The sequence below is a fragment of the Vanessa cardui genome, chromosome 18, assembly GCF_905220365.1.
Source record: "Vanessa cardui chromosome 18, ilVanCard2.1, whole genome shotgun sequence".
NCBI lineage: Eukaryota > Metazoa > Arthropoda > Insecta > Lepidoptera > Nymphalidae > Vanessa > Vanessa cardui.
This window is the reverse complement of record NC_061140.1, coordinates 9,487,670-9,502,396: the sequence shown is the minus strand read 5'-3', so window position 1 is coordinate 9,502,396 and position 14,727 is coordinate 9,487,670. Positions and strand designations below refer to the sequence as shown.

The 14,727-nt window shown below is 33.6% G+C and overlaps 1 protein-coding gene across 1 annotated transcript; it reads right to left on the bottom strand.

Moving 5' to 3' along the window:
• Nucleotides 1-832: 832 nt before the first annotated feature.
• LOC124537406 (tyrosine-protein kinase receptor torso-like) lies at nt 833-13,222 on the bottom strand. The gene is made up of 15 exons (XM_047114241.1): nt 12,879-13,222; nt 10,636-10,675; nt 10,163-10,302; nt 9,258-9,525; nt 9,007-9,083; nt 8,496-8,634; nt 7,530-7,690; nt 6,902-7,019; nt 4,085-4,227; nt 3,781-3,973; nt 3,493-3,658; nt 2,695-3,120; nt 1,929-2,066; nt 1,103-1,285; nt 833-953 (listed from the first exon to the last, which is right to left on the bottom strand). Exons 1-15 carry the CDS (start codon nt 13,026-13,028, stop codon nt 842-844), a joined length of 2,454 nt encoding a protein of 817 aa, XP_046970197.1. The 5' UTR covers nt 13,029-13,222; the 3' UTR covers nt 833-841.
• Nucleotides 13,223-14,727: the final 1,505 nt, after the last annotated feature.

The following is a 14,727-nucleotide window of genomic DNA, read 5'->3' as shown; positions in this document are numbered from 1 at the left end:
TTATATAACGGCTATTTTAGCAAAGCACTTAAAACGTATGAAAATAAAGTTTGTTAAATAATAGTGATCGTACATTTATTTTCATTTAAAAAGTATATTATATACAAAATGTTTTATAAACACAAGTAATACTAGAGATCATAGGAAATGAATAATAACAATGGCAAGACCTACGTGGTTTTATTATATTATATACAATTTAAAGCTAAAACTAATAATAATAATTGACAACAATTATATAAATCGCTTTAGTTCTTTTTATTTCGCTATATTTTCATTTTAAATTTAAATTAACGTATGGCTATAGAGTTTGAAGCATTACCCACGAATGATTTGTGAATAAAAATTTTATTTCTCTATACATGGCTTAAAAATGATAAGTTTCATGTTTACAAATAAATAAAGTATAGTACGACACAATTTACATGTAGCATCAATATTTCATCAAATTATCAATATTTATTTCTCATGCGAATATGATCTCTGCACAAACGTAATAACTTGTAATATCATATGACCTAATATATTCGTCAATTTGACACGTCGATTTACAAACACTTCCTCTGACGCGAGAATCTGTAGCGGCGAATAGCGTCGAATGACGCGATAGGGAGCTATTTCTATTGTTGTGTAAATCGACAGTAATCCGTTTTATTTTCATTCCATTACATTTTCCGATGCTACATCTAATTTGTGTCGTACTATACTGAACTCGCAATACGTTTAAGTTGCAATATACAATGATTATTACAAATAGCACCCTTTCTTTTTGACTACACAGTAATAAGATAAAACGACATGCGTTTAAATCATGATTGTAATTTTATCCAATCATTGATTTTCAAGAGCAGAGAACAAGTCCAGCCTTAGCGGCGGCGGCGGGCTGGTCGGTGTAGTGGTTGGTGGAGGCAGCGAGTGGTCGCTCGTAGCTCTTAGCTCGTTTTCTCTTACCTCTGTAATAACTATTATCATTATAATTCAATTACATTCAAATATATTATGCTTATCGTCATCCTTATATCGTAACTTAAATGATTAAGTTTTGTAGTTTTAAATGTAGTCTAAGTCTATAAGTAATTAAATAGATTGTTAAAATATTCACCTAATAAGCATGCGTATGTATCGGTGAGGCCTCATGTGCGTCTCGGGAAGGTCGACGGGCAGTACCAGCGACAGGTAGTGGTCGGCGCATGCGTACAACATCTCGTCCAGCTTCTCATGTAACTCTGTAAAAGTAGGCCGAGACCGGGGTCGTTCTTTCCAACAGGAAAGCATCAAGTGGTACCTAGAATTTATAAATTAGATTTAATAATTTATTGGTTTATCGAACTTTACCTAAATTCAATTTCGAGATGAGTGAAATAAGAGATTGATATCCTATAAGGTGCTTTTTAACATAAATTACATCTCAACAAAGACTAAAAACTTCTTAATCAAAGATTGGGTTCACATGTTAAGTCCCTTGAGCCTAGCAGTAGCTCAACAACAACAATAACAGCCTGTAAATTCCCACTGCTGGGCTAAAGGCCTCCTCTCCCTTTAAGGAGAATGTTTGGAACATATTCCACCACGCTGTTCCAATGCGGGTTGGTGGAATACACATGTGGCAGATCCCATGAAATTTGTCACATGCAGGTTTCCTCACGATGTTTTCCTTCACCGCTGAGTACAAGATGAATTATAAAGACAAATTAAGCACATGAATCAGCGGTGCTTGCCTGGGTTTGAACCCGCAATCATCGGTTAAGATGCACGCGTTCTAACCACTGAGCCATCTCGACTCTTAGCAGTAGCTCGCTCAATAATAACATCTGAAAACAACAATACACTACACCAGTGTGATGTTACGGTCTCGCATAAAGCTCTACTTTAATTAAGATATTAAAAATTGCTATTAGAGGTGCATTACCTCTAATAGCAAAACTCACAGATCGGGCGCGCAGTGCGGCGGGCGCGGCATGCGGTAGCCGGCCGCGAGCAGGCGCGGCAGGCGCGCGGCGCCCACGCCCGCGTACGGCGCGCCGCCCACCGTCACCACCTCCCACAGCACCACGCCGAAAGACCACCTGCCCACGAACCTTTTTTAAAACTACCGTCTTTTCTCTACACAATCTCAGTCGTGCAGACCAAGTCGTATTCACCCCGCCGAGGTAATAGTTGTAGATAGTGATATAGTTATAGATATGTATATGGCAGATTCAACTGACGAGGTGGGTTAGGTTTCCTGTTTACTGAGAAAACCTTGCATGACTTTGAATCTACTGCGTGACTTTCAGAATGTTCTTTACTTTTTACCTACGTGGAAAATAGGATAATATTGTGATGGATTGGCGATTGGAAAATGATTCCAATATATACGATTACGTTTCGCCGTGTGGTTTGCATATTTCAGACACATTATTATTTGATACATTAAAATCTTGCCACAAACGACTGGTCCGTTAATAACAGCCACGATCGAACGGCTGGTCCTGTTATATTATAGGAATAGGTTGTTCGAAAGACGACTGTAGCGTTTAACATGGCAAAATACAAGTAGACTAACTGATTTAATGTCTAATCTATTCTGTGTTTTGCAATATAGATTATTAATATTTGTTACTAAATTTATAAATAATATTTTTCATTTTCATATAAAAGACTTCAACGCGCACTAAATAAATCGTGTTGATAACAAAATACAGATGTACTTACACATCACTTTGTGTGGTATATATCCGATGAGTCAAAGACTCCAGAGCCATCCACTTGACGGGCATCTTTCCATTGCCTTCTTGCTTGTATTGGTTTTCTTGATACACATCCCGTGAAAGACCGAAATCCGCAATTTTCAACGTCCTGTCTGCGGTCACTAACACGTTCCTAGCCGCTAAGTCTCTATGGACCACACGATTCGAAGCTAGAAACTCCATTCCCATCGCAATTTGTCTATTAAAGGAAAGGAGGTCTCGATAAGTCAGTTCGGTGTCACAAGCTCCTTCAAGGTCATACAGACGATTTGATACGAATTTCGTATCCGTGGTTTTGTTTTTCAGGAAATAATTGCGATCGTTTATTCCTTCTTTGCTATTGTTATAATATTTTAAATTCCGTCGAGATATCATCATCTCCCACGAACATCTGTAAGCAACATTAGTGTAGTTTGAATCCCAATAAGTTTTTAACAAGAGGAAAAGAATAAGTTACATAAGTTCTGAAGTTTGATGTACCATCCATAAAGGTATTGAGTTATTACGAGTAAATATGCTTATCGTATTACTGTAAAATTTTTAAGCTTTTCTCTATGCAAATCTAGACAAGAAGAATTATATTTTAAGTGAATTAATTTACATGTCGTTACGACTTTATTTACATATTTTTGTACTATTAGCACTATTAAGTTATTGTCCCTAACATAGACCTCTGACATAAAAGACAATGAAATTTAGGCATAGACAATTTTAATACGTTTTAATAATTAATATATTTCTAACATTTTCAATATCTTCTAACCTGAGGTATGAGAGAAGGTCTCCTCGACTACAGTATTCAGCTACAATGAGCGGCCGGCGTCCGCTGCAGCATCCGATTAGACTCACTACATGCGGGTGCGCACCCACGCTCTTCATGAGCTCCATCTCCGCACGGAACGAGCGAATTTCATCCACAGATGGAAAGCCTGATTAACACAAATAAAATCTTATGTTTTGGTAGACCTTCACTTTGATATAAATTCGTGTTTGGTATAAATGTGAATTGATAAACATAAATCGTCATTTGCCTATTACATACTTAGCTTACCTTTAAGCATTTTAACAGCAACATCTTTGTTACAAGGTGCAAACGTGCCTCTCCGTACGACCCCGAAGGCGCCCTCTCCTATAACCTCGTGCAGCAGCAGGCGCTCGGGGCGCACTTCCCACTGGTCCTCCGCCCCCGGCTCCGAGTTCGCGATATCTATGTCTCCTTCTTGTGCTATTTTTTCGAAAGCATCCTGTTGAGATGATACATTCAAATTGTAATGGATTCCAATTTACTATTTTCACGTTTAGAACATAACGTGTATATTTCAGAAATTACTTTTTACTAAAACAGTGTATGTTACCCTATCGTAAATTCGGGATTGGATAGCTAGCAGGCGACGGCGCCAATAGACCACAACGAACAACAGCGCAGCCATCACCAGCAGTGAGGACGACCAGGCTGCTCCGACCAGCAAAGTCACTGAACTCGATGTCTCCTCCAATACTAAAAGTTTTACACATTACTAAAGTTAACTTATCGTATATTTTTGAGATTTTTGTACGATACGTATATTTTACTTGAAATATATTTATGTGTATAAATGTTTGTACTGACAAAAAACGAGGTGTGTTAAAAAATAATCGCGAATTTTGAATTTTCGTTTGTTACGTATATTCGAATTTCGATCTTTTTGTGGCTTTATGTTGGTACTCATGACTCTCACTTATGCCGACAAGCTCGGCCATTTTGAATGTTCACTTAATTGTTGACAGCTGCTTTGCTTGCACGTGTTTTGGATCGTCTTCGATTTTTACCTATTAAAAAAAATGGATCAAAGAACCTGTATCAAATTTTGTGTGAAAAACGAAAATAAGTGCGCGGATGCATTCCGAATGTTGACTGTGGCATACAGAAGCTGCCTTGGACCGAAGCATCGTTTATCGGTGGTACAAAATGTTCTCAGAAGGGTGAGAAGATGTGAACGACAAAGAGCGTGCCGGACGAATGTTTTGCTGAAAGTTTTCTTCGATTGCAGGGGCGTGGTGCATCATGAGTTCTTGCTACAGGGTACAACGGTCAATAAGGAATACTACCTGCAAGTTATGCGCAATTTGCGCGAAGAAATCCGCTAGAAACGCACGGATTTGTGGAAGAACAAAAATTGGCTTTTGCACCACGATAACGCCCCTGCTTACACATCGTTGATTGTGCGCGACTTTTTGGCCAAAAACAATACGCTAATGATGCCGTAGCCACCGTATTCCCCAGATCTCGCCCTCTGTGACTTTTTCTTGTTCCCTAAACTAAAGAGGCCCATGAAAGGACGATGTTACGTTACGTTTGACGAGATAAAGACGACATCGAAGGAGGGAGCTGACAAATTATTGTTATATTTGGAGACACCGACTCCAAATATAACAATAATTATAACTACATGATATAATCGTTAATCGACTTTTAAGTAGTCTAATATTTTTCATTTCATTTAACTTAGGAAGACTCTAAAAATATGTTGAATACGCAATTATTTTTATTACTTTTTCGTGCATATTCATTTGTTTTAAAATAGTGTTTTGTTTGAAGTCGGTTTTTCTTTTTGTTAAAATTTTATTTATTTTTTGATTTTAAGTGAAGCTGATGTTGACTAACTATTTTTTTTTTAATATGGATAGATTAAGCGTTCCGTTTATATGAGTCAGAAACTACTTCGAGGACAATTTCAAAGGAAACTTGCGAATAAAGCAAAAATAGACTTTCGAAAATGCTCATTTAATACGTCACGCGGCGTAAACTACAAGGATCCCTCAAAAGAGCTGTAATCGAACTCAGCAAAAAAACTTTGAAAAAGACCAACTATATTTCGTACATTATATGACATCACATCACATACACAAAATTTGATTAAAGATAATAAGAAATTCTGCCCCATATCGCACCCTAACTGCGAGCCGTATAGGAGTTCCATCACTACATAGTATAAAACAAAGTCGCTTTCTCTGTCCCTACATCTTTAAATCTACGCAACGGATTTTGATGCGGTTTTTTTTAAAAGATAGTGTGATTCAAGGGGAAGGTTTGTGTATATAATACATGAACAATATAGTAAAGAAACACTGATAATTTTAGAAGTTTGCGATGTGATGTCGTATATAAACAAATTCTGTAGTATATTTAGTATCAGTATTGCACCCGTGCGAAGCCGGGGTGGGTAGCTAGTTGATTATAATATTCGACTATGATAATTACATAAACATAACCACATTACGGAAGGTGACTCAAATATCCAAATAACCTATAAATAAAAGATTCGACCGAGTATCGCTAACATGCTCCTCAGAATTGTTCCGTTCCCTTCCGTTCCGTTACTTTGTCATGGATCCTGTGCTCAGAACCTTACCAAACTTTCACCAAATTACCCTAGAAGTATATATTTTATAATAAAAAAAGAATTTTCAAAATTGGTTAACGTGATTTTCAGTTATTCACCTATTTGTCGCGCATATACATAAGGCAAATTTAAGACTTATGTCGTTTTCACATGGATACCATCATCGGAAAAAAAAATAAAAAAAATGGGACCCCACGGGAAGCACTACCTTTCAAACAAAAAAAAATTTATCAAAATCGGTCCACCCAGTAAAAAGTTATGAGGTAACAAACAAAAAAAAAAAAAAAAAAAAAAAAAAAAAATACAGACGAATTGATAACCTCCTCCTTTTGGAAGTCGGTTGAAAAGTGTTTAAACTTGTTAAGATTAGTATAGAAATATGATTCCGCTTTGTTTTTTACTCAGTTTAATTCAATACAGCGCAGTGAGCGGTTTAAATTAATACATCTCTTTTCGATACAATCATGAAACCAAATGCAAAGAATATTATATAATATGTTAAAGATTTACTTAAAAATGGGAAATCAACAAGATATATCGCTCAACTTACGTCAATCGACAATCCAAAGAATTAGAGCCAAATGTAATTTTCCTATACCACTGAATGTTGGCGGTCGTTCTAAAAAAATATCTGATAGAGACATAAGACAAGTTGTTCACTATTTGAGAAATAGTGAGGCGTCTTCAGCTTCTGAAGCTTTTGTCCTCACTGTATGTGTTGACTATAAAAGGGCTATTTTAATATTACAAACAGACAATCCAATTTTATTATGCATATAGATTGCTTACAAGGAAAAAAATCGTGTCGACTAGTCCGCGCCGCCGCGCCGCTGGCGGAGAGCGCGGCCACGGACACGTTGTACAGCCCCGCGCCGCGCACGCGCTGGAACTGCACCTCCGTCGCGTTCTATGCATAGACAACACAAATTAGATAATAAACAGAGAGGTTTACTATGAAAACTTGGTGTAAGTGTATAATATATGTCTTTCTAACCGTAGTGGCTATTATAGTCAATGTTTATAATCTTCTGTAATAGCATTCAAGTGTATGCGCAAACACAGAAACACTATGTTCCTTCCCTCTAATAATCCGTTGTCATAACAATCTGATAAGATCGGAGACAGTTCAGACGCGGCTTTTCTTGCTTTCCCTACAAAGGTCATCAATTGCTCCGACCTCGAAGTTGAATCCTCGTAAAAGATCCTCTAAATAATATTGGAATCTGCAGCCTATGTTTACTAGACCACTAGACCAACGAGACACTTAAGATTTCATGTTTATATATGAGGCCAGACGTGATTCAATGAAATATTTAACGGCGTGAAGCATAACCGTAGTTATTATCTCCAGCTTCCTGGATTTTAGTATGCGTGTTTTGATTATGAGTAAAGTAATAATCATGAAAAAAACTCTAACCCCAGAAACTGAAAAATTTCGCACAGAGTCGTTCGTCCGCAGCGTGATATGGTAGAGCATCGGCGGTCTTCGCGGTCGAGCCCAGCGCACGCGTACCGTCCATAAGTCATCATTCTCATACTTGAAAGGATGTAATGTGACATTTTTGGGTATATCAGGCGCTGGAAAGAATAATGGCAATCATTTACTTACTAACGAACAATTTGTAATAAGCAAGCAATAAGATATAGCATTAAAATTTTACATATTATATAATATACCAAAAAATACTTTCATATATTATATCAGTAAGTCAGAACTAAGTTTAACACGTAAAAACCTATACATAGAAATAAAAGAAGTTGTTAAAGTTAATAGTAATATGAAAATCTTTGTTTAGGAAACAGTTTTTGAGTCGAGGCTTATCATAAATACTAGATCCTATACTATAGACATAGACAATTACTACGTTAATCGGTATACTTCTAAAACTATTATTATTTTCATTTCAATTCATTTTTAAGTCTTCGTCGTCATAGTACCATGAAGCAATGATATTCTAATAAACAAATATGTATGTTATATCCATACTAAACAACAGAAAAAAGTGTGCCGCGTCGAGGGCCGTTTATTTTAGTTGATTTTTACATTTCGTTAAAAGTAAAAAGGATAGCTTGATAAAAACAATAAGTAAAAGGGATAACTAGATGTTTTAATTACGCAAAACGTATTACTACGTAAAACAACTAAAGGCAAACGTCTCAATTAGGACGTTTTCTAGTCTTCACTTTTTGCGCGTTAATAACATATCTGTTTACTACAACATCATTGGCCATGAAGGCAATAAAATTATTGACATAATGGATTGCAACATGCAATTTGATCGAGATCTATAAAATTAAAATAAACAAGATAATAAATGATTCTATTTAAATAAACCTCTATTCACTATACTGTGCTTAATAATATAATTTGGTAGATCCTTACGAGGAGCACATTGAGGAAACTTATCGCACGCTGGTGTTCGGTAAGTTTTTATCGTGGTTCCGTATTTCCCGGTCACTCGGATTGTACAACTATCGTCGAGAGGCAAATGGTCTATCGAAATGTTACGTTCTTGGTACGGCTGCAATTAAAATAAATATTTACAAAAAAAAAACACAATTTATATGTATTATATTTACATTTCTTATTTCTATTTATTTAATGACTCATTGGTTAGAACTGATAATCCTTAAATAAAGATTTGGCCAAGATCGGGCAAGAACCGCGAAATTGTAATGTACTTAATTTTTGTTTATGTTGACGTCTCGGGTTTATAAACCGTACCGTGAAGAAACCTGCATGCATTGTCTGAAAAATCTGACACATGTAATGGCCACCATTGGAGTACCAGAGTGAAATGCGTTTGAAACCTCTCATAAGTAGTCCAGCAGTGGGACATTAACAGGCTCTTAGTGTATATTTTATTCTTTAAATTGATAAACTAGAAACTTACTTTTATTTTTTTCTGAAAGAGATTTCCTTGTGTTTTCTTGTTGCATGAATTCAAAACATCAAAACATGAATCGGAAGCTGCAATCATTATAGAATAATATTATTTTGTAATTAAAATTTTATATCGATGATTAAAAGTATGAAGTATCAATTTAACCAAAAGAATCCTTCAATACAAAGAAGAGAGAGAATCCATTGATCTGATGGTAGGAATTAACTAAACCGCATATTATTTTTAAGATCTTCACTTACTGTCTGTCGTGTTCCAAGAAAAATTTGCTTTCATGAAATATTCATTCTTCCCGATTTTCGATATAAATTCAGAGAAATGTATTTCAATGTCATACGTTTTATTTTGTATATTCCTCTTGATAATGTCCCAGGACTTAACCTCTGGACCTCTTTTCCATAGAGACGGCACTCCGACTTCGTTTAAGGTAGTCATCCAAAAAGTACTATTGCCAGATGGTGTAAAAATGCTACCATACCTTTCGTTCGGTTCTATTAGTATATAATTAATCTGGAATAAGGTCGGAAATTATAGTTATTACATATATAATTTAGCAGTTATATTACAAATGTTAAATAGTTTGTGTGTATGCAAGGGTTAATCTGTAGTAACATATAAATAAATATTATTCCTGAGTACATTAGAGTACAAACATCAGCGACGGAGTGCGGAGAGCGGCGAAGTGCATGAAATATCCTTATAGATAAAAATTTTATAATATATATATATATATATATTATTTATATTATATATATATATATATATATATATATAAAATAATTGCACTTGTGCTGGGCGAATCGCTGATGTTTGAACTTGATTAAAATTATATTTTGATTGAAAGTAATTAATCCACATTTATTTTTAGAAGAGTATTATAAAGCAAACTTTATAAGATTATTGTATAAATAGAATATTATACGTCTTGGCTGAATAACATTCAGGCCCCTTGTTGAACAGCGCCGACAACTGAGCTGTTAATTGAAAAGCGAATAAAAGTTGATTGCGACAAGGCTAAGCTATTAATTAAGCAGCTGATTAAAATATTCGGGCGCAACATGTCCAATATAAATTAAACTATAGAATTATAAATAATATAAAACACATAACGAATTAAATTATTTCATTCAACGATGAAAAGACTTACGATTTCTGTATTTTTTTTGTCGTTGATCAATATTATCAATTGCATGAACTTTGAGGGCTTCACTGCGATGTCTATTTTAATTTCTGATTGACATTTTATATTTATCGCTTGGGTTTCGTTTGAATTTCTCACCTGACCTTCTACAACAAACAAAATAAGTGTTAAAAATTCATTTGAAATGTAGTCTTGGCCTGCGATTTCACATGCAATATACCTATAAGAATATTTCATGAATTTGAAGAGTGGCTACGGTTTAACGATTTCGCTCTGTAGCTGTTACCCAGGCTTACTTACTTATATCGCTTGTAATTATAATTATTTAGCAAAAAAGAAATGAATCGATTTCTTATTTCCCTATATTAGTTTGCATCAATTATTATTTAATCTTATTTTTTTTAAATCAATTATTAAGCATAAACAGTTTTTTTTCTTATAATTCGTTCTTAAGTAGGAATACTTAGTTGAATACTTACTCATAAAATTAGTATAACACGCGTTACGTTTTATGTGTGTCTGAAACAAGGAGATACAACTGTTTTGAACTAGTGTAAATAATAGAATAAATATGATTTTTTTTTTATAATATTTTTATAAAGTTTACTTAATATTATACTTTGTATTGAAATATAATAAAATATTAGAAGAATCCTTAGTGTATATTTTTTAGAACGCAGTATAATGTTAAAACATACATAATTGGATTACAGTACAATATTATTTCTAAAATGGATTTATCAAAACCGTAGACGTTTATGACGGAAGGTTACGGCTTTGGTCGTGAAAGATTGACTCATTGATAAGCTTAGTAGTTGTTTGTCAACATTTATACTGAAATACCTATTTGGAGGTTACCCTTTCCGCTTTCGTACTGCTATGAAACTCTTGATTTTGTTATTAGGATACATATTATAATTGTTCAATTATAAACATTGTTTCTCGATATAATATTATCTAAATAGAATAAACATAAAAATGACATTACACAAAAATGATAATATAAATTGTTGCGTTTATATATACTTTAATTGTCTATATCATATTAGACGCACGCAGATAGAATCATCTACAAGTCCATGTTTATACGAAGCATATAGTTTTACTCTTATTTACTTATTAACAATTTAATTATATAAACTTAATTGCCCATCAACTATAAATTGCATACATATCTCGAAATAAAATCTAAAAGCATCACAGCTGTGCAAAAAGTAGCGAACAATAACAAGTCCGCGCGTGCGCACCGCTATCGCGCGAATAGCCGAATAGCCCAAACATTATTACAACGCGTAGCGTACCATGTTGCGTGCTTCGTATGAGTGTCGGCGGAGGCTCGAATATATATTGAACGTAGCGTCGATTAGTGTGTGCTGCGTGTGCGTATGAAACCAACGCAAGCAAAACTGTCATTCGCCAGATGAGGGCCGTTCAGAAGATGTACAAATTACATATGTATTTGGTAGCTTTGATTTGGTACGTTTGAACAGATACTGAATATAGTGAACATTTTACTTTTTCAAATATAACGCGGTAAACTCTTATTGTATATTTTACACAAATACGTTTTTATATTTGTTACTTTTATTCTTCTGGGCTATCCTTCTCAAAACGAGCTTATTTTTAAGCTAATTTAAATTGTCTTTATACACATTGATTATGATGATTTAACAAAATAGCCACTTAATATACATTAATAATAAATTATTATTATTGGTCAATATTGTGTAACGTGTTTCATATTGATTAAGGATTATTTTTGTATCGGCTGAACTCACTATATCTGTGCGGAGAGTACTCATAAAAGTCTGTATAAGATAGGAGGGATTACGATCAACTATTAATATCACCTGTTACATACATAAGTACAGTATTAGTTTTCATAATTCACACGATTATTATGTTGACACATATGCAAAAAAAAAAATTAAGCATATTTAAAAACAAGATTGATATTTTGGTATTTATTAACAATTGAAATGCGGAAATGAATCGTTTTGTTATTAGATTAATATTTATTGATCGCATACGAGTAATTAATGTAACAATTTTAATACGAATGTCATTGATTTGTATTTTGGGCTTGGTATAAAGTTATGAAATTATAACTATTTACTCAATAAGACAATGTATAACTTTATAGTTATTTAATATTATATAGGTTTTTCTAATACATAATGGAAGTCAAATAACTTTAAGATTGCAGACGTCGCTTATTTAAAGCACTTTTTATCGTTGCGAGCATTATTGCAATTATCATTTTTTTGACGGAACTTTAATACCGGGCCGGAGCGGACCGGAAATAAAAAACCTATTGCTTTTTTTCGATCTAGTTTTTAAAGAAATATTTTTTAAATGGTATTTAATTTATTTTTATTCTGACTTGTCTTTTTTTAAATTAAAATACAAGTATACTAGATACTGACCTTAGCTATTCTACTAGTACTTTTAACGTAAAAGTTGGTTTGTTGGTCACGCATAAATCACAGCACAAACCACCATTTTTAGAGACGACGATGGACAAAGACTACTCCTGTCCTGTTGGAACAAATTATAAATCCACGCCAAATGGTATTACGTTTAGCGAGTTCCATTTATAATTTTTACACTATAAATAATTGTTTAAAAATGACCTGAATGATTTATAAGTGTTCAGTTTATAATAGACTTACTTTATAAAATAAATATCATATTGTGTGGATTGACAGCTTAATATACTCACCGAGTCGAAAAATAAATCACTGCACACAGCTTCCGCGAGATCTTTTATCTGGACAAATGAAGCTGGAAGATCCTTGATTAGCAATTCTTCGCCAATAGTCGACCAAACGTTCTTACACAACATTAAAAGTAAAATAAATCCGTTCTTCATTTTAAGAAATATTCTTTAACGAATTAAAATTTACCATAATTGTATAGAAGCTTTTTAATAGTTATGAAAAAGACTGGTGAGTCGAAAAGTTTAGGAAGAATTATTGTAATTCAAAGTTGATAATGCTTCAGTAAGTTTCGGTTCAGTTATAATAGGCACACGTGAGAGATCGTATCGCGCACACTCGGATTGACTACGTTCTGAACTGGGGCGTTGTGGAGCGTCGCCGAACTTACGGGCGGGCGCCTTCCACCACTCGCAACTTTTTAAAAACAATCACTAAAACTCATTCAGCCCAGTGATTGATTGGCTCAAATGTGTTTATTATTACTCAATACTTTATCACGTTACGCTATACATTTGATAACATAAGTGAGCAATACGTAGTAAGGCGTAATTTTTACGATTAAACAGATTGCAACCGATGTTACTATATTGTTGTGCAAAAGTTATCTTTTGACCTATGTTATGAATAATTTGGAAAAGTATAATAGTATTGCAATATATACTGCACAATCAGAAGAAAATTGTAATAACAGTATTTTACATTGAATAACCGTGTTGAACAAACTACTTCTAATCTAACTTTCATATTGGAATATCGTATAAATTCAGAATTTACATAAATATGGTGTGTGTTATATTCTGCGAGAGAACTTGAAGAAAAAAAAAATTTGGACCCGACTTTTTCACTATTATTTTTATTAAAAATACTCGACTTCTTTAAATAATAAGTTTATTGTTATTTAGTTTAAAGGAAAATCGTAGATCCGGGCGTTTCTAACTTTGCAAAAACTCAAAACGAAAACTTCGTGTAGATACCATATTTTAAAATATATCTAAAATTTGTAAAGGAAAATTGGCAGCAATAGGTATAAAGTAAAGAAAAATTGAAAAAAACAAAACATAGAAGTAAAAAGGGTGTTATAAATGATTTGTCGTTCATTTTAATATATCATAAATTATTGTCATTTTAATGAAATAAACGTAGCAAATATGATGTATTTTTTTGCTTTCATTTTACTCTTCGTCTCGCTAAGACATGTGTAAGCACGAGCGTCACTCACTTGAACTAATAAATGCGGACTGTTTAACGCAGAGGGGCTATATGAGGAAATAATATATATTTTATAAATAATGAATCAATTTTTTCTATAAACAAAAACCGAAGTCAGCACTTTGCAATTTAGATCATTTTCATATAGTATCAATACACTAATATACAGTAACTTTTAAAACAACCTCTCGCCATGGTTTTGCACCATTGCGGTTTACTATTAAAGAAAATGAGAAGTGCCTTTTGGAAGGAAATATTATGAAGGTATATTTATTTTATAGCATTTATTTATTTATTTATTACTTTATGTCATAAATGAGAAACATCGATAATCATTTTTATTGTGAAACATAGACCAAAATGGGTCGACGCCTTATAGATTCGAATTAGGATAATTTTACCTGCCAAGGTCAAAATGTTATAGCTATAGCCAGCAAGCCGACCACCCGTTTCGCAGCGATTTTTTTTTTGTTGCACATCATTAGAAAAAGCTGATATCTTGTAAATAATTCAATCGAATATTATTGTGTTACAAAAATTAGTACTTTAAATAGTTTTAATTTATATCAAATGTCAACAATATACATATATAAATAATGTGGATTAATAATTAATTTGAGAGAATTTTCTAGTACATTGTTA

Excerpts from the sequence above, each read along its gene's own strand:
- LOC124537406 (XM_047114241.1), bottom strand. The coding sequence starts at position 13,028 with ATGAAGAACGGATTTATTTTACTTTTAATGTTGTGTAAGAACGTTTGG. Across the intron at positions 3,974-4,084 it reads AATCCCGAATTTACGATAGG|GATGCTTTCGAAAAAATAGC; the intron begins GTAACATACACT and ends TCATCTCAACAG. Across the intron at positions 3,659-3,780 it reads TGCTGTTAAAATGCTTAAAG|GCTTTCCATCTGTGGATGAA; the intron begins GTAAGCTAAGTA and ends TGTGTTAATCAG.